The following is a 24,802-nucleotide window of genomic DNA, read 5'->3' on the forward strand; positions in this document are numbered from 1 at the left end:
AAAAGAGTTAAAACTATAAAACTCTCAGAAGAAAACACAGGTATAAATCTTCATTAACTTGGATTAAACAATGGTTCCTTATATATGATATCAAAACTACATTCAAAAGAAGAAAAAAATTCACATTCTGGACTTCATCAAAATTAAAAACTTTTGTGTTTCAATGGCTATGATCAAGAAAACGAAAAACCCACAGAATGGGAAAAAAATCGCAAATCATGTATGGGATAAGGGTCTTGTATCTAGAATATATAAAGAACTCCTACAACTTAACAATAAAAAGACAAATAATCCAGTTTGTTAAATGGGCAAAGTATACAAACAGACTTTTCTCCAAAGAAGACATATAAGTGATGTACAAGAGAAACACTCCCACATGAACGTGCCTACATATGGACTCTATAGGGGATTTCCTAAGCCCTCAGTTACATTATACCTTCCAGCTTCCTATCTTCATCAGGTTTTCTCCCTCTGGATGTCCCAAAGACCTAAACTTAACACTGTCAAAAATGGAACTCATTATTTTTCCAATTATTTCTTCCTTTGCCCCCAGCGTCCAACCAGGAGTCAAGTAAGAAAGGTTGCCATCATTTGCTATTTTTCTCTCTCCCTTAAGACCTAATGCAATCAATCACCAAATCTAAATAATTTTGTTTCCTATCTCTCAGTGCCCACTGCTGCTTCCTTAGTTCATACCCCAGCCTCTCTACTGTATTGGAAGAAAAGCACCCCAACCAGCCTTGTGCCTCTGATGAGACTTATTGCCTTGTTCTCAGCTGTAGCCCAGTGCCCAGAACTAGACCTGGTACAAAGCTGGCCAATCATCATATATCAGTTGAATAAATGGCCAAATAAAATGGGGAAGAAAAGTAAAATATTAAAAACTGTGATATGATAGTAAGGTAGGCTTGACGTTAATATTCACCAAATTAATGGGACAAATATTAGAGATGAAACATCAAATGGGTAATGGAACCATAAATAGTAAGCAACCAGAGGAATCATAAAGAAACAAAAATCATGTTGAACAAACATGAATTATGGTGAAAACTGCATGAGACATATTACACATTTGATATTTTGATTTATCTTTGTCTCATTGTGTTATGAAAACATCCTTGCAAAAGTGGGGCAAACTGACCTATCTGAACATTCACAACATGAAAGGAAACATAAATAATGGAAACGGCAGGAAATATGCAAAGAGAAACTTCCAGGAAATCATTGCCCTTCTGTGTACAAATCTTTTAAACCTATACAAGTCAAAGTTTTAAGACTAAAATTTTTTATTCCTCACATTTCATTGGTCATAAAAGGGAGAAGACTCTGCCTCTCTCCCATTTTCCATTCTTGGCCTGAGAGAATGGGATAAGACTTCTCTAAACTACATAACTCTATAATAAATGTTGAATTACATAGAGATACTCACCCAAAGCCTATAGTCACCCAGTAGTTTCTGACCCCCTGATGGGGCCCTACCATAGGCAGAATGTCAGGAGAATAGGTGATAGGACCATTGACGATATTGATGATGTCAGCCTTCTTCAAGACTGGAACCATTTCCATGGCAGCCTCGACGTGTTCCATGATTCGGTCTAGATCAGACTCAAAGAGCTCCTTTCCAAACCCTGAAGAGAAATGCCGTTGTGGTCAGAATGCCACAGCTGCCCTGACGTGTGCTCCAAAGTGATTTCAATCTCTGAATCAGCTTACATTTAAAGATGGCCCGTTAGTAAGGTACTGTACTTTCTTTTTTAAGTCTAAACTTGATATTTACCATCAACAGACGAGTACTGTTATATTAGTATACTATATTACTGAGAATAATGTTATTTCCTGAAACAATAAATCATGAAAGTTAACCTTTTTAATAGAAAATTTTAATTTATGCCCATTAGCAGTTTCCAGCATTTAGGCCGATCACAATCTTAAAAGACAAACAATAATAATTTGGTTTGTCAAGAGAGGTCTTTTATCCTTCAATTAACCATAGAAGTCTGCTTCATCCTCTCAGGTGAGGGCAAATGGGAGTTTGCAAAGTCATGTCAGGACAGTGGGGATAAATGAAAAACCACTTTAGCATCTAGGATGATGAATTCTAGACACCTTTTAACTCTTAGCGGGGAAGGATGGCATGGAGGCTTCATTCCTCTAGCCCTCTTCTATACACATCCGAGGGCCGGAATTCTGTGAAAAGAGTCAGGGTCTTGGAGCACAGTCATCTTCTCAGTCATGAAAGGCACTGGGATTGAAGGCAGGGCTACGGATGAGCTGCTAAAAGAATATCGCCACCAATCCCAGGGATGCTCCCGCACAGCAGCCAGCCAGCTCCCTCTTGTCCCTCCTGTGGACTGCATGTCAGGTCAGAGAGGCCTGCAGATCACTAGGGTTAGACCAGGGCATGTGGACGCCCAGGGCCAGCCAACAATCTGGCTCTTCCTCCAACTGGAATTATTTAAATATTTGTTCAATAAATATTATTAAATATTTGTTCAAATATTTATTTGGAGGAGAGATTGCCAGCATGGGGGAAGAACAGAGAAGGAGACTCCCAGGTGGCAGATTAGCCCTCCCTCTGGGATCAGGAGCTATTCCCCTCAGGCCCGAATGTGCAAAGCCCACCCAGCAAAACCGAAGCCCTCAGTTGGTTGGCCCAACTTCTGTGGAAGGTGGTTTATCATTTGTAGTAATGTGGGCACAGATGTTCTTTGAAGAGTAGGAGGGAGGGATTCATTCCCTAGCCCAAGTAGCTTATCAAAGTATAATTCTAGAAAGCACAATTACCTCCATTTCTTTATATTCCCTATAATATTTGTGTGCCAATGACATTTTGGCTCCTTTTATAGATTAAAACCTGAGATACCTCCTTAGGTGAACCAACCCTTCATCTGGCTCTGCAGAAATGTTTCATGAAAAACAAAAACAGGTCCTTCTCTCCCTCGCAGAACTTGAAAGAGAAACTATGGTACCTCCTGAGTTAGCACTGAGGCCTAAGGCTTTTCCACATCCATTTATGCAGCACAGGGGGGCTTCAGTTCGCAGTACCAACTTATCCTGCTCTGCTATAGACTTTGAGGCTTTCATTCTTAACAGGCTGGATGTCCTATCTCTGCTACCTGTTGTGTTTCCAACTGTCAACGAACAAGAGCAGCTATATCCAAATCTAGAAACTAGACCAAGTAAGCAGGGGAGTAAGGAGAAAAGGGGGATGCAGGAGGTTGGTGTCGGCAGGTAAAAATTACCTGGGGCCTTCCAAAGCAGCGGGGAGCATCTTTTTCATCTTTCCCACCACCAATTCTCTTTCCTTATCCCCTGCTGTGATTGTTCAAAGGGATATGAGAACAGAATTTACCTCAAATCCCTCACTTCCAATGTCCCAGGTATCTGATAGTCTAGTATTATGGTGGCATCTTATTCTATAGCCAGCCCAGAGTTACAAGGAAGATAAAATAGATGTGTCTGCACACACTTCTATTTGCTGAACCCACCTGGAGGAACTCCATTGGTGACCCATGAGTCCTGAACTTTCATTTTCTCTTGACTTTCATATGGACCAAACAAAAGCCCATCCCTTTCCTGTCGGAGGTAATAAGATCCTTCCAGGTCACGGAGCACCGGGAGTTCTCGCTTTAAAGCTTTCACTTCAGGGATGGTCGATGTGACAACATACTGATGCTGAACTGGAATGAGAGGATGTTCTAGTCCAATCATCTTACCTACTTCACGAGCCCAAAACCCTGAAATAAAAAAATCATTTAAAAATGTCACCACATATAAAAGCATACCACAGACGACATTGATACAGCAATTTCAATTAAAATAAAATATTTAGAATACTTCAGTGCTCATGGCAAAGTCTAAAGAATGTCCTAACAATGCAAATGAACTTATCTACAGAACAGAAACAGACTCACAGGCATAGAAAACAGACTTGTGGTTGCCAAGGGTGGGGTGGGGGAGGGAAGGATGGGAGTTTGGGATTAGCAGATGCAAACTATTATATAGAGAATGGATAAACAACAAGGTCCTACTGTATAGCACAGGGAACTATATTCAATATCCTGTGATAAACCATAATGGAAAAGAATATGGAAAAGAATGTATAATATATATCTGAATCACTTTGCTGTACAGCAGAAATTAGCACAACGTTGTAAATCAACTATACTTCACTAAATTAAAAAAAAAAGAATGTCCATAAAAACTTTACATTTTTTGCCATTGCAAAATTGAACAGGAGAAGAGAAGACAATATTTGACACTACCCCTGAGTTTTGAAGAATCTAAGGGAACTCCATTCCTGAAAAACAATTTTGCCCATAGCAAAGGTGCGCAAAAAAGAAAATTATTTGAAGGAAAAAAATAAACAACACAAATATATAGAATGTACAAATGTTGATAAGAAAGACAGTAATGGACTGACCTTACTTGTAGAGCAGGGACGGTCAGGCAATGGAAGAGGCCCTGGGTCGATGTGATCAACATAATAATCATGCATAATAAAGCCCTACTAGTTAGTCCTCTATCCCTGAGACCCTCCTCTCCCCAAATTGTTGAAGCCTAAAATTCCACAAACACAGAATTGTTCTGTTAACTTAAAATTTGAAAATGTATACACTTTGGGAGAGATAGCCTTTTAAGTTTTCTGTTCTTTTAAAAGTTCAGTTTGAATATGTTTGGAAGATCCTTTCTTACAAAGGCAAGAAGACACCTGGTGTCCAGAGCATGGGGGAGGAGGTGCCACAGCAAAGAGGAGAGGGCTCATAGATAAGTGGGAGTTCCCACAACTTATGTTTCTCCCTGCAGTGTGCAAGGGGACTGTCTTCTTGGGGGAAATGAATATTATTTTTTTTTCCTTTGCAAAAGATGGAACCAGATAATTTGTGACTGAAAGACCCTTGATTCTCCCCCTAGGTGACTCTTCAGGCTACAGATGTCGAGCTAAAGTCCAGAACAATAAAGAGACACGCCCAAGGTCACACTGGGAGACCCTGAAATGGTCACATCTTATTGGTTTTTCTTGCTACAGAAAGACTATTTTAAAAATCCAAGACTCCTTCACTTGTATAAAGGTATTTGAGAATCTAAAATGATAAAAATGATTAGTTGGCGGGGATGCAGGGTCACCTGACCCATCAATGAATTGCTGGGGAGAAGGGGGGTTCTATTTGCTTGTTTGTTTCATAATAATTTTGAATAATCATTCAAATGATTAGGGAATCTTCCTTAAGTTATTTCTTTAGAGGCTGCATTCTCTAAATTTTTAACCATTTCTGTTTCTCCTTTTTTTGGCAATCTAATAAGGAGTTCTGAAGTCTCTGTCATTATAAAGTTCAGGGCTAATCACAAATCATCAATTATGAGTCTAGGAATCCTGACTACTGTACTCTTATATGGCATCTAAACATCACTCCTGCGTTCTGTTGTTTTGTTTTGGCCTAACGGCTAAGTTGGTCACACTTGGATAACAGCCCCAGAAATGGGTGTCCATTTGCAAACCAAAAATCTTACCTGTGGGCATTAGAGCTGTTTGCTGGTCTCTGAATAATTTAATGACTTAATTTATTCTTGCCTAGGAAGATGTGAATTACCAATGTCAGGACTTTGTAGGATAATATAGTAAAGCCACATATTCTAGTTATATGCACTGGAGCAGTTTTAAAATATAAAAAGCCAAAATATTTAGCCTAGCAATTCAAACTACTGCAGTGCTTAATATACTTGCTTCAATTAAAAAATAAATTGAAGAAAATAAACCTATCCTATTCAAATATATTTATAAATTTCTGAATCTAATTGCTTATTAATATACTTCATCATTAAAACAAAGCAGAAGTGTATGCATAAATATCATATAACTATATTACTCCAAACCCCATAGCAAGCTGGACACTGTTTTTCCCTATGTGGTGGTGTTTGTTGGCATTCTCTTCCTCTATATGTCAACCAAATTAACATAAAACTTGCCAGGATTACACTTCAACCCTTGCTAGATCACCCACCCAGCAAGTTCAAAGGGAAGAGAAACAAATGTGGAGGAATCCTCTATAACCTACCATTATCACCTGAAAAAACACTGAACAGAAGAATCAATAAAAAAGTGATCATTAGAAATGGCTTCCAATTTTTAAAAATGCAGTGACTGACAGAAATGGAGTTAAAATGAACAGTACAGGTTGGTGGACAGGTTTACTTCTACTAGATGGTTTATACAGTGACAATGATGTTTATACAGTGACACTCTCTGATGCAAAGTATTGATAAAATTAAGCAATTCTTTTTTGGCTGAACACTGGGCTTCATCTTGGCATGACCCAATCACATTTCTGATTTACCATATTAGGAAAATTCTTAAGTAAAGTTTACAAAGTTATCTCTGGGCTTAACGAGTCAACTGTAAACAAGGTCAAGAGAAACATTCCTCACCATGCAAAGAAAAAGCTTGCATCACAGTGAATAGCTCCTGCCCTTGCCCTCGAGCTGCCTCTGGGGCTCAGGTTAGACCGAAGGTAGAGTGAAGCTGCCTGGAGGGGGGGGATAGGGGGGGGGGGAGGGAGGGAGACGCAAGAGGGAAGAGATATGGGAACATATGTATATGTATAACTGATTCACTTTATTATAAAGCAGAATCTAACACACCATTGTAAAGCAATTATACTCCAATTAAAAAAAAAAAAAAAAGCAGTACTAAAGAAAGGCAAGTTAGCCTATTGCACACCAAGAGGTCAGCAGGGTCAGAAACTGTTCCTCAGCTCTGCTTGCTCAAGAATAAGGTTCCTACATTCCCTCTTCTGTAGGGACACTGATATAGCAGTGTTTCTCAAAAGGTATTTTACAGACTATCTGGTACAGACAGTACAGTACCTGGAATACTTGTTTAAAATACAGCTTCCCAGCCAGACCACCTGGGAAACTTCCCACAGTGACTCTTATGCACCTAGGTTGAGAACCAAGCTCTTTGGGAAGTCAGTTTACCAGCAGAATGGGTGCTGGATGACTACAGAGCAAGTGAAAGGATCTGGGGAATCTTAAGGCTGGTACCAAGAAGCTGTGACACTTGATGCTAGTGTTTCCCAGACCAGGGCATAAACTTTCAAGGAAATAATTATAATAATCATAAAAATTATCATTATTATACTTCATTTGTTTAGTGCTTTCTATGTGGTAGGACTTTTCTGGGTACTTTACATCATTTACGGATCAGAATAACTTGTTCAGATGGGAATTATTATCTCCATTTTACAAACGAGTAATTTGCCCAAGTCACACAGTTGGCAATAATGTGTCTCTGGTTGAGATAGCCCCACTGCCCTGGACAGTGCTGGAGACACATCAGCAAACTGATACATTTCTGCTTTTAGATTTCCCTTTCCACAGAGATCCTGAAGATCCAGCAGCCTTCTGTTATATGACAACTTTTAGCAGGTTATGCTACAATTGAGTAGATAAGAGTGGCCTTTACATCATTTACGTTTTGGTTGTATTTCCAAGTCTATATCCTGGTTACTTTAATTAGGCTTCAGAGCTGCCTGAGGGCCTCACCTGAATTTATGAGACATCCTGGACTCACTGGGTAACTCTGGGAAACATTCCATCAGACACACATTCTAAATCATGTTAGCACAATGCCTTCTGCAGATGGTTGCTTTTATTCATAAAATTAATCTTTGTTAGCTTTAAGTCTAGAAAGGGGCATATCCAAAACTTCACCCCCTATTACTGAGGTTTACTTTTTGGGGAACTTCTATACTTTAAATAAAGTTTTTTTTGAAAACAGACAGAAATAACTAAACACACACCCCTCCACACCTTCCACGGACTATTTATATGTGATCAGTTAGATTTTCTCCAATAACTTTTGCCCAGTGGAAGAGAAGAGATGGAGAAGAAAAAGGAAAAAAATATGATATGGGCCAGAGATGTGATCTGAATGATGTAAAGAACTGAGAATGGAGACCGTATAGTTCTTCATACAACTGTGAACAAGGAGCTGCCTGGAGTTACCAAGACCTGAGGTTGGAACTCAGACGTGGCTGAGTTAAAGGCATCAGGAGCAAAGAATGAAGAAGGACATCCTGAAGAACAGTTTTTCTGGTGCTGGTCTGGGATTTGTTTTCTGATTTGTTCTCCAGGACCTCCTGCCATTGCCCTCCTCTGCCCTGATCACCCCACAAGATTGCACAGCTGCATAGAGCATGGAATATTTCATCTGGTAACCAATGTCCTGGGCTTAGGTCAGATCTCTTTGGAAATTATTCTTTCCCTTCAGAGATTCCTTATTCCTCACAGACTGTGCTTTAGAAAACAAAATATTACAATGACAATGAATCGTGCAAATAAATATGTATCCATTTTAGGAAAACAATAGATAAATGTGTTAAATTAAGGTCTTCTATGTTATTTGTCAAAATATCAGTTGGGAGTGTGTGGCTGCCTGAAGCACTGTGTTAAGAAAAATCGCGGGGTTTGTCCAAGTCTCTCTGAAATGAGTGCAGTGATCAATTAGCAATGTCTGACACGGGTGCTGAATATGAAGTCAGAGCATGTTTATTTAGTATTTGCTATCACTAGGAAAACAGTCAAATGTTTTTAGAGGCTGAATTCATGAGACCATAAAGAAAGTTGCAAGATTACAAAGAATTTTTGCTACTTGTAAAAAAAAGGATGAATGATTTCATTGCCTTGGATCTTCTAGGAGAATTTAGACCAGATGTACCCAAGGACAGTGGGAGATAGGGGGTGCCTGATGGGGATTTCCTTGGGGGCAGGCAAGTGAAATTCAAAAACAAAGCAAAGTTTTATGCCTTTGCTCTTATTTATTGTGTAAGTTGTTTTACATTATTTGGAATTTCAAATGATGTTAAAGAATGAATGAGATTTTATGCTTTTCAAATGGGGGGCATGGGTTAGAAAGATTCAGAAATACTAACTTAAACTCTTAAATACTGAAGACATGACTTTTTCCAGGGCCACTAAAAATGGTTTGTTAAAAAATAACATCAATCAGAAGTTATGATTTAGAGGAAAGAATCCTAAGGGTATTTGTTTCTGGCATGTCCTCATGGCGTATCATCTGATCTGATAAATAATAAAGATTGTTTTCATTTTGTAAATTTAAGCAATGACTCAAAGAGCAGAACATGAGAAAATCAGTAGCTGCCTCATGTTTATTTTACGTTTTAAATTAACCATTATGAACTATAGATAAATATAAATTATTAGCCCAGTTTAGCTTGCACAAGCAGTTTCATTTGCTCGAGGATTTATTTTTATGTGTAATATTTGAAAATTACTTCATAGGCAAAGAATCTGATAGAAAGTATGTTAATTCAAGAATCAAAAGACCCAGGTTCAAGTCCTGGCTCTGACATAACTGTCACTTTGCCAATTAGTATAACCTTCTTGGACCTTGGTCTCCACAAATGGAAAATGAGTGAGTTGTTAGATTATCTCAAATATCCCTTTTGGCTTCATTACTCTGAGTCTAAATTGTAACAGAGCAACCTAAAGAAAAGTTTATGAAATATATTTAATAATGTGCTGAAAGGAAAAGGGTTAAAAGGTTTTTGGACAGAGTAAAGTAATCAAAATAGATGAGAAAGAACACAAATAATCAACTCTGCTCTAAAAAACAAACTGAGAGCAAAGAGGATGCTCGTGAATTTGAACATTAGAATTTGGTTATTATTATAAAGAAAGTGTGAACACAGGTAGGAAAAAGAAGCATAATTTGGCAAAACATTATCCAGAGCAGAATAAAATGGAGCATGGAAAAGAAAACCAACTCACTATGGATAACCAAGGACAGAGTTATCTCACACAACAAGAGCAAAGTGATGGAGGGAGAGCTTTGTAGCTTAGAAACAGACAAAATGTTCACCATGGGAGTACCACGGTGTTTCATAACAATGTTCATAGTATAAAACATTACGTTATGACTAAATATCTTATTTCTTTGCCACTAGAAAAAAAACAGTATTTTTTTTTTTAAGTGACGCTTACCTGCAGCATTCACAATTCTATTTGCTCTTATAGATCCCTGTGGTGTTTCAACATCCCATGTTCCATCTGACTTGGGTTTCAAAGAAGTCACCGGTGCAGGATATTTTAAAAGGGCACCATATTTCCTAGCCCCAGCAGCCAGGGCCATAGTTAGAGAATAAGGATCAATGTGACCATCTCCAGGATTATACAGTCCAGCTAAAATCTAAATCGATCACAAAAGAGTCAATATTCAAATGAGTACATACACTCACTCAGTGTAACTGTATCCTGCCAGCAAATGTTTAGCAAAACTGGACTTGAAAAATGCATCATGGCATCAGATTGATCAGTCTCCACTTTTTTTTCCTTATGTCCAAGCTCAGAGCTAGGCAGGACTCACATTGAGAGTTAAGTAGACAGGCTATTTGACAGAGGTTTGCAATTGTCTCCAACATTCATTCTCCCCTCCCCCACAAAGCAATGGAAACCAAATGTTTATTTAGACACATAACCACTAAGAACAAAGAGTTTCCAATAGTTGGCAGCTACTAGTTCCAGATGGTAGCTAAAACTATCACTAAATTCTGGTCAATGAAATGCAAATGAAAGTGTCAAATGAAAGAGTCATGGTCACATGAACCATTTTAAGGAGACAACTGGCATATGCCCTTTGTCCCTTCTTTGTCCCTTCCTCCATTCTGCTGTCTGGAATGCAGACATGATGGCTGGTGCTCTAGCTGCCATCTTGGAGTAAGAACAAAGGAGTCACATCCTATGAATGACAAAGCAATGATCCAGAAGGCGACTAGATCCCTGAAGTCTTCATGGATAAGAGCCACCATTCAGCCCTGGACTGCCAAAATGAAAGAGAAATAAACGTCTATCTTGTTTAAGCATTATTATTTTGGTTTCTAACATTTGCAGTTAAATCTAATACTAATTGATTAATTATTTATACTTAATTGCTTAATACTGTTAATAGATTCACATATTAAATATATATCTGGTGTCAGGAAAATGTATACTTGATTCAGTCATCAACAACTAGTTCTTAAGTACCTACTTTGTGCTACGGCTTGAGGTACTGTGGGGGAAACAAAGAAGAATAAAACTCAGATGAAACAAGGAGGGAGCACTGAAATAGTACAGTTAGTTCTCATCCATTCAACAAAAATCTATTAATCACCAAGTATGGTCAAGAGGCTTTTGTCAATTTTTTTTCTGCATCTATTGAGATGATGATGTATTTTTGTCCTTTATTCTATTCATGCAATATTGCATTGATTGATTTTTAGATGTTAAACTAACCCTGCCTAGCCAGGATAAATTCCACTTGGTTATGCTTAAAAAATCCTTATTATATGTTGCTGAATTCAGTTTGCTAGTATTTTGTTGAGGACTTTTGCATCAATATTCATAAGACATACAGGTCTTTCTTTTCTTGTGATGTCTTTGTCTAGTTTTGGTATCACAGCAATACATTCTGGCCTCACAGAATAAGTTGGGAAGTGTTCAATTCTCTTCTATTTTTAGAAGAGTTTGTGAAGAATTGTAGTAATTCTTCTTTAAATGTCTGGTAGAATTCACCAGTGAAAACCATCTGGGCCCCAGCTTTTCTTTGTGGGAAGTTTTGGATTACTAATCCAATCTCTTGTTATAGGTTTAGTGCAAGAGACTTCTGGTTTTAATGGAATTTGTATTACTGTAGACTTCTAAACGTCACTTTGGTGTTTTATAATGGATATGTCCTTATGCAGTGACCCTAGATCTATTTGATTTGGCACCCTGCCCAGAGCTAGAGAATACTCTTCCCACATATTTCCATTGCCCAATGTCCTTGTGAAAAATCTGTGATGGTGAGAACTTCCAGCAGAGCATCCCAAGATTGACATATAAACAGATATAAGAATATCCTTCCTGGCAGTGGTGGCAGAATTTTAACGCAGACAATGCAATGCAACACCAATCTGCCACCACATTGGCATCACACAAAACTACTGAAAAGGGGGTGCCAGCAACCTGTCAAGACTCACAGGGGCTAACAACCCAGCTCCCAGAGCAATGCTATGAACACTTAGGCGTCATAGATACTACACTGGGGAGAAACACAAGCCTCTGCTTCCCTGAACAGCTCCACCTTGTACCTTTAGGTAGCATAGGTACAAAGGAGTCAGAGAGCCTGGGTTCAAATCTCCTCCAGCTCTTTCTAGCTGGATGGGCTTGGGCCCACTATGTACACTATCTAAGCTGCAATTTCCTGTTTAGTAATAATCTATACCTTCTATTATTATTGTGAAGAGTAAATGAGATTATACATGTAAATGGCTTTGCGTAATACCTAGTACATTAAGTATGTGCTGTAGTGTTAGGTAGTGCAGTATTAGTCATTGTTATTATTATTCAAATGGGATTATCACCCAGCAAAAAGACACTAAATTCCCAAGTGGATTTTCTCAGCTAAATTTGGTTAGATCAATACCTGTCAGGGTAGTACAGCTATGAGTTAGGTGATATCTGTGTAGCAATATAACATGTACTTTCTACCTTTGATTTTGTAAAAAAAATGTTAGTAACACAGTCTTTCTGTACACACATTTGTCACACCTGGTTATTGTCTTCTCTGCATTTCTCAAGCAGAAGGTTTATTATAGAAACCTCCAGATCTGGGGAACACAGTAATAGAGAGGTATTGAAAATGTTTCCTCAGTTGTAATAGGTAGAAAGCTAGTAAGATTTTTCATTACCTTTACTGTATTTAGCAAACATAATAGCCCATCTTATAATTTACCCAAATTCCAGCATTAATCGTCTGATTTTGACATTCAAAATGTGTGCACAAAGTTTTTTCTAATTAAATTTCTAAAATAACATTTTCTGATCTTAATTAAAATCAACAAATGGTAAAAAAAAAAAAAAAAAATGCCCTTAGGGTAAATACCTTATTCATGTTGAGTAAAGGAAACATCTCTTGTATCTTTTCAGGTTCAATAATATACTGTTCCGTTGCATGCCAGCCAGTCCGAGTCATCTGATATTTAAATTCATCTACCCTTACAGGAGTTGTAGCAATTCTGATACTACCTGGCTGATGGAATCCCACCTCCTGTGATGACAATGCCAGTAAAAACTCATAAATCATTATTTGGCACTCAAACATGGTTCTTCTCCAGCACAATGAACATGAAGGTGTGTAAGAAAAGAGATTCACTATGCAGTGAAAGTGATAGCTATATACCATATTTACATCATATGAAAAGATGTTCATTTTACAAATATTTACTAAGTGTCTCCTCTGTGCCAGGCACTATGCTAAGCCCCAGAGATGCTGTTGTGAACAAGACAGATGAAGATCCTGCCTGGATGGAGCTTACAGTCTATAGGTGAAGATGGACAGCTAAACGCATAATTACAACATGAGATAGTGCTCACGTACAGAGTGGAAGAAAATTATGTGCAAAAAAGAAAGACAAAGGATTTGAAGAGAGAACATGAAGAATCAGAATGCTGCGGTGAGGAGATTAAGTGTGAATTGAAATAAACATTCATCTGGCATTCATTCATTCATTTATTTATTTATTTATTTATTTTTGCGGTACGCGGGCGTCTCACCACTGTGGCCTCTCCCGCCGCGGAGCACAGGCCCCGGACCACAGGCCCAGCGGCCATGGCCCACAGGCCCAGCCCCTCCGCGGCATGTGGGATCCTCCTGGATCGGGGCACGAACCGGCGTCCCCTGCATCGGCAGGCGGACTCCCAACCACTGCGCCACCAGGGAAGCCCTGGCATTTATTGAAGTCCTTTAGTTGGCCAAGCACTCAGCAAGGCCCTGGGTGACAGTGATCAAAGATGCAGTCATTATCTTCAAGTTGCTCGGACTCTGTAGGAAAGACCAATCAGTAAAGCAACAATCACAATTGAGGGGGATTCGTAATATAAGAGGTATGTGTACACATGTTCTTAGAACCAAGAGATATGCCCTCAGCTCCGCCTGACTGCTGGGTGAACAAAGTCAAGGATGGCTTCTCAAAGGAGACACCCCCCGGGAAAATGTGGAAGGCGAATGCTGAAATGGGGACCAGAGGGAATGCTGTCTCAGGCAGACAGCCCAGCTCATTCTAGAACTGTTTGCAATTAAGAATAGCGGAAGCATCTGAGCATAGCAAAGAGTGGCAAGAGAAAACATTGGAAAGGCAGGCAGGGCTTAGCTAATGAAGGCCCTTCTTCTTTGGCTTTTGTCCTGTAGACTGTGGGGAGCCATGTGATGGTTTTAGGCAAGGGAAATAGCATGAAAATTTTAAGCAGACTTCAGTCTTAGTCTATGGATACTCTTTGCCTGCCACTTTATTTTGAAAGTACTAATACAAATGAGAAGAGAGAAAAGTAAAAGTGAGGGGGGCTTCCCTGGTGGCACAGTGGTTGAGAATCTGCCTGCCAATGCAGGGGATATGAGTTCGAGCCCTGGTCTGGGAAGATCCCACATGCCGCCGAGCAACTGGGCCCGTGAGCCACAACTACTGAGCCTGCACGTCTGGAGCCTGTGCTCTGCAACAAGAGAGGCTGCGATAGTGAGAGGCCCGTGCACCGTGATGAAGAGTGGCCCCCACTTGCCGCAACTAGAGGAAACCCTCGCACAGAAACTAAGACACAACACAGCCATAAATAAATAAATAAACAAACAAACAAACATATTTTTTAAAAAAAAAGTGAGGGGCTTTTAGTGAAGTACTTTTCAAAGGCATGTGACAATCTGGCATGTACAGTTGTCAGATCCTTTGCAATCCAGTGCAGAAAGGCTCTGATATCTTAGTTTCTAGATATAGAAGCTGACTAAAGATATTTTTGAAAGCTGCTTTTTATTCTTTTCTCATTTAAAAACTCAGGAGGGCTTCCGTGGTGGCGCAGTGGTCGAGAATCTGCCTGCTAATGCAGGGGACACGGGTTCGAGCCCTGGTCTGGGAGGATCCCACATGCCACGGAGCAACTAGGCCCGTGAGCCACAACTGCTGAGCCTGCGCATCTGGAGCCTGTGCTCCGCAACAAGAGAGTCCGCGATAGTGAGAGGCCCGCGCACCGCGATGAAGAGTGGCCCCCGCTTGCCACAACTAGAGAAAGCCCTCGCACAGAAACGAAGACCCAACACAGCAAAAATAAATAAATAAAATTAGTAAACTCCTACCCCCAACATCTTCTTTAAAAATAAATAAATAAATAAATATAAAATAAAAAATCAGGAGCAGGTAATTACATGGGTAATACACTTCAAGAAATTAAATTGATTGAAAAGCAAGCTCTAGAGGTTCTCATCTTAAACTCTCATCAGAATCTTCTACCACATTTCACATGCCATGGCTGTCACTACACACAGCGATACATGATGATATCAAAATCCTTCAGTAATCTTATGTATCTCTGAGAAACTGACCTAAACAGACAATTTCAAGCTAAATGCATTTACCTGTCCGGTTTCTTCTTCCAGTTTCTCATAAAGTTTGATGCTATCATAATGTATTTTCTTTAAGTTTATTCCAGGATGAAAGTAAGTTGTTAAACCTGCCTTAAAAGTGGGGAGGAAAGGAAATACCGAAAAAAATTAACATTCTCAAAATGTTGACAGTTTATCTGTTAAGAAGTAATTTATTACTGGCAAGAAATTGACAAGCACCAGCCAGTCCTCTGGGATGAGAACACATCAGCACGAGTTTGAATGCACATTGCATAAGGCTCGTGACAGTTATAAGAACCCACTTGAACCACATAAATAATGTGAGAGCCAGCCAACAAACATATATAGTAAGTCCCTAAAAGTTATTAGGGAAAGGATTGTTTGCAGATTCAGAAACGGGATGACTTAGATGGAATCACTTAGGTTAGGAAAGTACGCTATTAGGAAAAATATGGGGGGACGGCATACAATATGGACTCAAACCAACAAAGCGTGTGTTCCCTTAAGGAGGACTATGAACAAGCTAGCAAAAAGTTTTCCTTGTCTCGATCCCCACCATTCCCTTGAATTGAGCGGCCCTCCTATTTTCTTTCTTGAAATTTCCAAAATTGAAGAAGTGGAACATTCCTAGGAATTAGAGCCTGTTGAGTGGTGAACAGACCTTTGTCATAGCTTAACCAGTTGATGAATGAGCACATAGATTATACCCCGCAAACATTTCCTGAATAAATATTGAATAATCACTCTCAGGAAAATATCTAAATATTACCTGCCAAACCCCCTTTTATCAACTCTGGCGGATGCAATATAGTATCCAGGCAAAGAATTCTAAGCAATGATATGAAGCAGGTTCTCTCAGTTAAGTGTCTGGGGCCCCATTCAGCAGCTAATTTATCCTGGAAAGCTCATCCGAATACAATCTGTTTAAAATAAAGTCTGTTTGGGAGTATATATAAAGTTCTTCGTGTTGGGCATTTGGTTCTACTGATCTCACTTATATGCAGAATCTAAAAAAAGTGATACAAATGAACTTATTTACAGAACAGACATAGACTCACAGACATAGAAAACAAACTAATGGTTACCAAAGGGGAAAGAGCCAGGGGAGGGATAAATTGGGAATTTGGGATTAACAGATACATACTACTATATATAAAATATTGATAGATAAACAATGAAGACCTACTATGTAGCACAGGGAACTATATTTAATGTCTTGTTAATAACCTATAATAGAAAAGAATCTGAAAAAGAATATATATGTATGACTGAATCACTTCATTGTACGCCTGAAACTAACACAACTTTGTAAATCAACTGTACTTCAATTAAAAAAAAAAATCCGCCATTAAAGTTCATCAGTGATCCTTTATGGACCAGAATCCTCCGTGTCTATCAAGTACTTGTTCAAGCATTTGGCTACTTTTCTGAGAAAAATGTTGGCCCAATGTCATAGGTCCTCTCATAGCACAGCCCCATAATGAGGCAACTGTGAGTCAGGCTCCCTAACTTTCAGCCAAATATCACATCCTTCTTTACATGCTTGGTATCTAGTGTGATATGAAGTTTTCTAGTTCAATAACAGAGAATCTCTGGTCTTCAGGCATCTTCTAGAGAACTCAATTTTGTTTTCGATATATCTCGTGTCAGTTGAGAAAATGGATATTCACAAGCCTGGGCCTAGGGTTCTGTTCACCATTCACTCCTCAAGATCCTCTAAGTTTAACCTAGGTAGAGCCAGACCACCCGAAAATGATATATCTACACTACATCAATCTTCTTCCCCACCCTGGAAAGCTGTTTTCATAGAATGAGTTAATGATCTCTCTTCTGAAAGGGTCACATCAGTTTGTTTTATAAAGCTCTTACTCAAAACATTTAGCTCAAAAAAAAAAAAAAAAAACATTTAGCTCAATATCCTTTTTTTAGGGAATAAATTCTTCTAGGAATTTCTGGTCAAGGAAAAATTGGTCTTTCTTACTGAAATGCTATAACTATTTCTACTGAACAATTCATACAACCCTAGTTTCCTTGCTGCCAGGACAGTCAGAAGTAAATCCTGAACTCAATTTTTTGTCAGGTATAAAATTACACACATATATATATATATAATTTTTGTATTCCTTACATTTTTTATCAACCAGTTTTTGTCTTTTAATCTGTGTTCAAAATTTGGGGTCAACCGTACCTGTGCTTTTATTGTGAGTTATTTGAATGTAATGTCCTGCATGGTATTTATTGTTAACTTGTGTGTCAGTCCTGTGGCATGGGGTGGAAGAAGGGTACAATGTTTTTCCTTTCTGGGCTCCAGCAAGGATATTTTAAGTGGGAAGTTTGAAGAAGAAGAAAAGCACTGTTCTTATCCTTCAAGATTTTATAGTCTGATTGGGGACATGAAACTTTCATACATTGAAACAATGAAATCAAGAGCATATGATTAAGTGCCAGAGCATAGAGAGAAAGACACAAGAACTAAGGGAACTAAGAGAAGAGAAGATGCTGGAAGGATCACAGAAGGCTTCATGGAGGACAGGCAGGGGCTTACTTTTGATTTGAAGAAAGAAAATGATTATAGTTGGTGGAGAAGATAAAAGAGGGAAGATGAAACACAGACAAGAATAATCATTAAGACAACAAGGTCCTATTGTATAGCACAGGGAACTATATTCAATATCCTGAGATAAACCATAATGGAAAAGAATATGAAAAAGAATATAAATATGTAAAACTGAATCACTTTGCTGTACAGCAGAAATTACCACAACGTTGTAAATCAAATATACTTCAATTTTAAAAAAAGAATAATCATTAAGAATTATAACCCTTTGAATAAAATAAGAATATATAAATCCTTGTTGATATAAATCAATAAATAAGTAGGGAGAGTGGAAAGCTCTTCCTTCTAGCACACTAACAATAAATATGAAAGGAATGATGCAGTTAGAAAAATAATCCATGGGTGCTAAAGTTAGTGATGTCCTCTCTCTCTTTAATAATCCTTCCCACTCTGTCATGAGCCTCTACAGCCTCAAAAAGCCCAGTGACTGACCTCAAGCCTTCCCATATCCCAGTGCTTCCACGTACTCGCATCCAATAAAAATATTTGAGCATACACACTAAAATATGTGTATTTCTTTATTCCCACATGACGTATAAATATGTATTACTATATTAGCAGAGATCATAAAACACACAAAAACAACTGGAAATGAATTAAATGTTGTAAATAATTCTTACTTTATTGATTGTGCAGAAAGGTTTCTGAATTTTAAAAATTTATTGTGTAGAAAAGCTTTTGAATATTAAGCTTATTAATATTTTAGCAAGGGCTATGTAATATTTTATATTACTAAAATATATATGTCGGATTAATATTGGTAAAACAGCGATTTGAAGGTCTAATTTCTTGGTGTGTTTTCTTTTGTGATGGTTTGAATGGCTGTGATAGCTGAAGAAGCTATCTGTCAATGATACAAAGATGTAAGTGGGAGAAGTGCCCCCTCTTGGCTGTACTCTCTGTATCTTGATGCCACTTCTTCCATTCCCATCACCACCTACCAAAAGGTTTTTACTGAAATTTGACTATTAATGTTTCACGTTCTCTTGTCCATCAGCTGTTATAAGTTAATTGGGAGGTACTGCATTTTACATTTTAAAAAATGGGTGCAAACCCACTGAAACTCCTCATTTGGGAAAATGTTAAATGGGTTTAAACTTAACTTTAAATTTATCTCTTGCATGTATGAGAGATTTTTCTAGGTGATACATAACATTTTGGCCAGAAAAATCTAAAACTGATACCAACATTTCCAAACACCCCTTCTCAAAATGGTTTCTTTCCAACAGGACTATTTTCCAAAAATTATTTTTCACTTATTGTGAGCATCACCTTGACTTTGAAGGAATAAACTACATCTATTGTTTTGTATGTATCTACTACATAGAATGACTGGCAGCCACTTCCATCACTACAAAGATCACCAAACTGGGGACACTTGTCTTTTTGTAAAAGAAAAACTTTTTTTACAACTCTTTTGATTATTGTTCCGGGATAACCAACAAACCTCTGTGTAGTACAACACTCTCAAGGTCATTCCCTCTCCCTTTCATCACAAATAATATTATTTAAAGCCTTGTTTCTATAAAATCGATCTTAACATTGATATCCTATAGTATGTGATCTGCAATATGTCATGACAGACTGAAGACAAAAGAAAGAATGGGGACGCTCCCATTGTGGAGCGCCAACCTCTCCCTTAGGCAACATTGGTATCATACACAATATGTCACCCACATCAAAGGTGAGGGCTATTTATAAAGATTAGTAAAGCTTAATGTCTTTCTTATATTTTTAGATAAAAATAAACAGAGGGCTTCCCTGGTGGCGCAGTGGTTGAGAGTCCGCCTGCCAATGCAGGGGACACGGGTTCGTGCTCCAGTCTGGGAGGATCTCACATGCCGCAGAGCGGCTGGGCCCATAAGCCATGGCCGCTGAGCCTGTGCGTCCGGAGCCTGTGCTCCGCAACGGGAGAGGCCACAACAGTGAGAGGCCCGCGTACCGCAAAAAAAAAAAAATTAATAAAAAAATAAAATAAAATAAACAGAAAGGTCTAACATTATCTTCCTACACCCCAAATGCATAATCTTGCATGTTTAGTCCTCAGCCCTCCAAAACAACCACTTTGACACCATTCCCAGGGGCAACCTCTCCTGGGGACCCCATATGCCAAAACTGCTTCTTTGTCCATTCTCTCCCCTTTCCTTCCATCCTACAAGAAATGTTCTATATTAGCAGTATTATTGGGGCTGACAAAACAGTCTCGTTAAAATCCAGCAAAACCTCAAGACTGCTGGACTTGTGATTCCATTTTGAATATTCACATTGCAAGCTGTGCCCTCCTCCCCAGCGCATCTGATTCCTGCATGTCCCAGAAATGTTTAGCCTTGAGTACATGTTATTCTTCAGTGAGACTGCCTTTATTTTTGTAGTCTACCCCTTCAGCTGGCCCCCCAAAACGTCCACATTCTCATATCTGCTCCAAAATTTCTCTGTGTTAAAAAATGAATGGATAAAGAAAATGTGACATGTATATATATATATAATGGAATACTACTCAGCCATAAAAAAGAAGGAAATTCTGTCATTTGCAACAACATGGACGGAATTTGACAGCATTATGCTAAATAAAACAAGACAAAGAACTATAAATACCAAATACCATATGATCTCATTTACGTGAGGAATCTAAAAACAAACAAACAAAACAATGGAACTCAGAGATACAGAGAACAGATCGATGGTTGCTAGAGGTAGGGGTGGTGAGGGGGTGAAATGGGTGGAGGGGGTCGAAAGGCACAAACTTCCAGTTATAAGATATAGAAGTCCTGGGGATGGAACGTACAGCATGGTGACTACAGTTAACAATACTGTATTGTATATTTGAAAGTCGCTAAGACAGTACATCTTAAAACTTCTCATCACAAGAAAAAAATTTTGTATCTACGTGTGGTAATGGATGTTAACCAGATTTATTGTGATCCTTTTGCAATATGTACAAGTATCAAATCATTATGTTCTACACCTGAAACTATTATGTCAATTATATCTCAAAAAAATTCTAATCTGTGGCATTTCTTCAGGATGCTCTTTGGTGGGAGACCCCCTTGTTTGCAAGAAATCCTCTAATCAGCTTCCTAGGGCAATCCAGTTTTCTTTTCCTTTATTTGTAGGGGCCCAAATAACCTGGCTTCTGATACCTGACTCCATCTTGAGCTCACCCTGCATGAATCTTATTTTGTGAACCAGAGCCTACTACTTCGTTCACAAAGCAGAAAAATGCCTTTTCCACTCATTCTGGTATCTCTCTGCTTAAGGGGAAATTAGTTTGCACAGTTAACTTTTAAGAAGAAGCCATCATCTTAAAAACTTTGCCCACTTTTCTTAAAAGATCTTAGGCTAAGGATATGTTGCTTTATTGTTATTATTATTATTCATGGGATGTTTAAGAAGTAATATTCAGGGATTCTAGTTATTCTAGTAACTAAATTGGAGGTTACATCAAGTCAATCCACCATAAATGAACAAAAAAGTAATTAAAATATTAAAGTGTACATCCTCCTTAATAATCCGGAAGTATTAAAAGGGTGTAAGCCCTCCCTCTCAGGAGATTCCCATTTGGCAAAATTTCCCTCTGCTTACATGCTCTTCCCTGGAGAGCCTCATGGCCCCCTTGCTCCCTCACTCCTGCCCAGTCTCTGCTCAAGCGTCACCTTTTCGAAGTAGCCTCCAGGCTCCTCCACCCCCATCATTCTTCATCCCTTCACCCCGCTCCACTCTGCTGGCACCGATTACTCTAGAACATCATTTGTGTTTTCTTCCATCTGCCCCACCAGAATGCGGCTCCATGAGGGCAGGGGCTTTGTTTTGCACACTGCTGTGTCCTCACCTCCTAGAACAGTGCTGGCCTGACACAATATAGGCTCTTCATAAATATTTGTTGAAAGACTGACCGAATGTCCTCCAAAAAGAAGTCATAGGAGAGCTGTGGCAGAAATGCAGGCTTTCTATTCCATGATAAAAGGAAATCTGCATAGAAAGTCTAGTTCAGGGAGGGGAGAAGAGCCAGAAGGGTCAGTGGCTTCCTGGGCCCCTCTCTCCAGGTAGCAGGAAGTAAGCTGAGGGAGAACTGCTGACACAAGAGACAAATGTGCCTATGGAGACTCAGAAAAGACACTCAGGGAGGACCAGGTAGCTGGGCCTCCCTCCCAGACTGAGAAGTGAGAGGGCTGGCAGGAGAAGAAAGAAGAGAAGCAGGGCTTGATGCCATTTTTCTAGAAGTCTCCATCCAATTGGTGGGTGTGGTCTGACTATGTGACCACAGGGACTCTGGGGTGAACTGGGCTTAAGTCTGGGCATCAATCTCTCCGAAGCTCAGCTGGAGGCAGGAGATCCAACTCTATCCCTTACCGTGAGCAGGTTCTGGGTGTCAAAAGGCCCCTAAAAGCAGGGTTCCCTCTTGTCTCAGTAGTGGAAAGCTAATGATGGAAAGGGATGACGAGCAGAAGCTAACACTGCCCAACTTTTTTTTAAATTGAAGCATAGTTGATTTACAATGTTATGTTAGTTTCTGGTATACAGCAAAATTATTCTGTTATACATATATATATATTGTTTTTCATATTCGTTTCCATTATGGTTTATTACAGGATACTGAATATAGTTCCCTGTGCTATACAGTAGGACCTCGTTGTTCATCCCAACTCTTCCTCCAAACAAAAATGGCACCTGCAGTCATAAAATCTTCCTCTCCCATCTTAGCTGACTTCAGAAATAATTGGTTTGGCAGTATGAAAGCAGTGTCAATCACCTCATTTACCTGAGCAGCTTTCAATGTAAGCCCAATTATTATACAGCACTGGAACAATTATGCATACCATTAAATAGGCGAGATTGACTTGGTCGTGTGTTTCATTTAATACAACATGAAAGCTGTGTTGCACGTTCTCAGCCCTCATAGTTAAGTCCTCATGAAGCCAAGCTGCTGTCTCACAGCACTAACTTAAAATCATAAATCAATAAACATAAAAGGATCACTAAAGCCAGGTGAGGGGATATAGGTAAAGGTCTCAGGCCTGTATTCAGGATCGCCCAGCCACTATCCTTTGGTACAAAAGCTAACATTTACTAACCACTTACCATAATAACTTTACACATATTAATTCAATCTTCATCACAACCCTATTAGGTAGGTACTATTAATATTCCCATTTTACACATCAGGAACTAGAAACTTAAGTAAGTTGCCAGAAGTGGAAAATGACAGAGTCAGGATTTGAATCCAGAGTCATATGTTCAAGATTATCTTCTCATGATTATCAACATCATACATGTTGATCATCCACTTAAAGTATACCAACTAAACTGCAATTGCACCTTCCAACGCTATGGAAAGGGAACTTGCTCTAAAGAGCTCTCAGTGGGGAGCTGTGAATGGGAAAAAAAATCAGTTGCACAAGTGACAGTTCAGTGCATATGATGGTGTTGAGATAGTTTTCTTACTGCGTGCCAGGTAGATCCAGCAGTGAGCTCCGATTTCTCCAGGAGGACCACATCTTTCATGCCTGCTTTGGCCAAGTGATAAGCCAGACTCACACCAACGCAGCCACCTCCAATTATCACTGTTTCTGCCCTGTCTTTCCATCTTGTTTCTGCAGGTGAGGGTGGGTTTTCTTCTCTGGAAGACATTGTTTTTAATAGTAGCTTTACTAGGCTCTGATAGTTATAGTTTTTGTGGGTTTTTTTCTGACTAGTGTGATTCTCCTTACTTATTCTTCTAGTACTTAACATCTAGTGCCTGGGAGAGTTACATGTGCTGACAATCCTTTGGGAGCCTCAATCTGACTTAGGCAACCTGGTTGGGGGAGGGAGGGGGAGGCATCTGAACCCCATTCCCCTAATTCTGACCCATTGTAGATACTTAATAGAGCTAAAGAATTGAACAGATGACTTCTTTTTCTCAAAGAAATCTAGAGAATAATTTTTCTCAGTCTACTTTAAAAACACACTGATAAACATTTTATTCCATAAAAAAAACCCATAATAATCATGAAGTCCATTATCTATAAATCTTGGATCACCTCCTCCCTCCAATGTTTTCCAGGCTGAAGAGAGCTAGATGGAGTACAACGCTCTTCCTCGCTCAACGTCCTCTCACCGTGTACCTGCTTCTCTAATTATAAATATTGCTCGGTGGCTTGATATATTGATTTGCATGTCTGTCTTCCTAGCTAGATCATGAGCTTCTCCAAGACGCATTGTAAAAAGCAAGGTATAAGTAAGTCAAAGAAGACCATATATACACGTGCGTTTGCCTCCCCATACAGAAGACACTGCTAACAGTTGACTGGGGAAGGGAATGGGGATAGGAGAGTCTTTGCACCAGGAACCCTTTGATATTCTCACTTTGAACGGTTGTGCGTAGAAAAGAACACCCATAATTCGAGAAGAAAGCCGAATGCCCACTTCTCGGGGTCGGAAGCACCCGTAACCCGGAGACCGCCTCAGCCCTGCGCTCGCACCCCGCAGCTGCCCAGCCGCGGGCCTCCGCGCAGACCCGGCCCCACTCACCCTTCGCGGCCGCAGACGGAAAGTAGGCGGCCGGGGGAGCCCCGCAGCGGGAAGCCCCGCAGCCGCAGCGCGCCCAGGCAGAACATGCCGAGGTCGAGACCATAGGGCGAGGGCGCAGGCACCTACTCCCAAGCCAGCAGACAGACAGCAGGGGCGGTGGGAGGCGGTGGGAGGCGGTGGGACCCTCCCCCCGGCGAGGGGCGGGCTTCTGGCTCCGTGAGCTGCCCGCCACTCAGCGCCCGCCACAG

General features: G+C 39.6%; 1 protein-coding gene across 4 annotated transcripts in view; it reads right to left on the bottom strand.

The window, feature by feature from the left end:
* DMGDH (dimethylglycine dehydrogenase) overlaps window positions 1–24,694 on the bottom strand; it is a 61,692-nt gene extending 36,998 nt beyond the window's left edge. For 3 of the 4 annotated variants that reach the window (XM_029216528.1, XM_029216530.1, XM_029216531.1), the window contains exons 1-7: window positions 24,555–24,694; window positions 23,487–23,661; window positions 15,440–15,538; window positions 12,923–13,087; window positions 10,003–10,207; window positions 3,489–3,737; window positions 1,430–1,628 (exon numbers count right to left, since the gene is read on the bottom strand). In XM_029216528.1, coding sequence (XP_029072361.1) covers window positions 1,430–1,628; window positions 3,489–3,737; window positions 10,003–10,207; window positions 12,923–13,087; window positions 15,440–15,538; window positions 23,487–23,661; window positions 24,555–24,640 — 1,178 coding nt within the window. In that variant the 5' untranslated portion in view covers window positions 24,641–24,694. Of the gene's footprint in view, window positions 1–1,429; window positions 1,629–3,488; window positions 3,738–10,002; window positions 10,208–12,922; window positions 13,862–15,439; window positions 15,539–23,486; window positions 23,662–24,554 lie in introns of those variants that run through there. The other variant, XM_029216529.1, reaches the window with a different exon arrangement.
* Window positions 24,695–24,802: the final 108 nt, after the last annotated feature.

The sequence above is a fragment of the Monodon monoceros genome, unplaced genomic scaffold (assembly GCF_005190385.1).
Source record: "Monodon monoceros isolate NGI ecotype Baffin Bay Population unplaced genomic scaffold, NGI_Narwhal_1 Super_Scaffold_12, whole genome shotgun sequence".
In the NCBI taxonomy this organism is placed as follows: Eukaryota; Metazoa; Chordata; class Mammalia; order Artiodactyla; family Monodontidae; genus Monodon; species Monodon monoceros.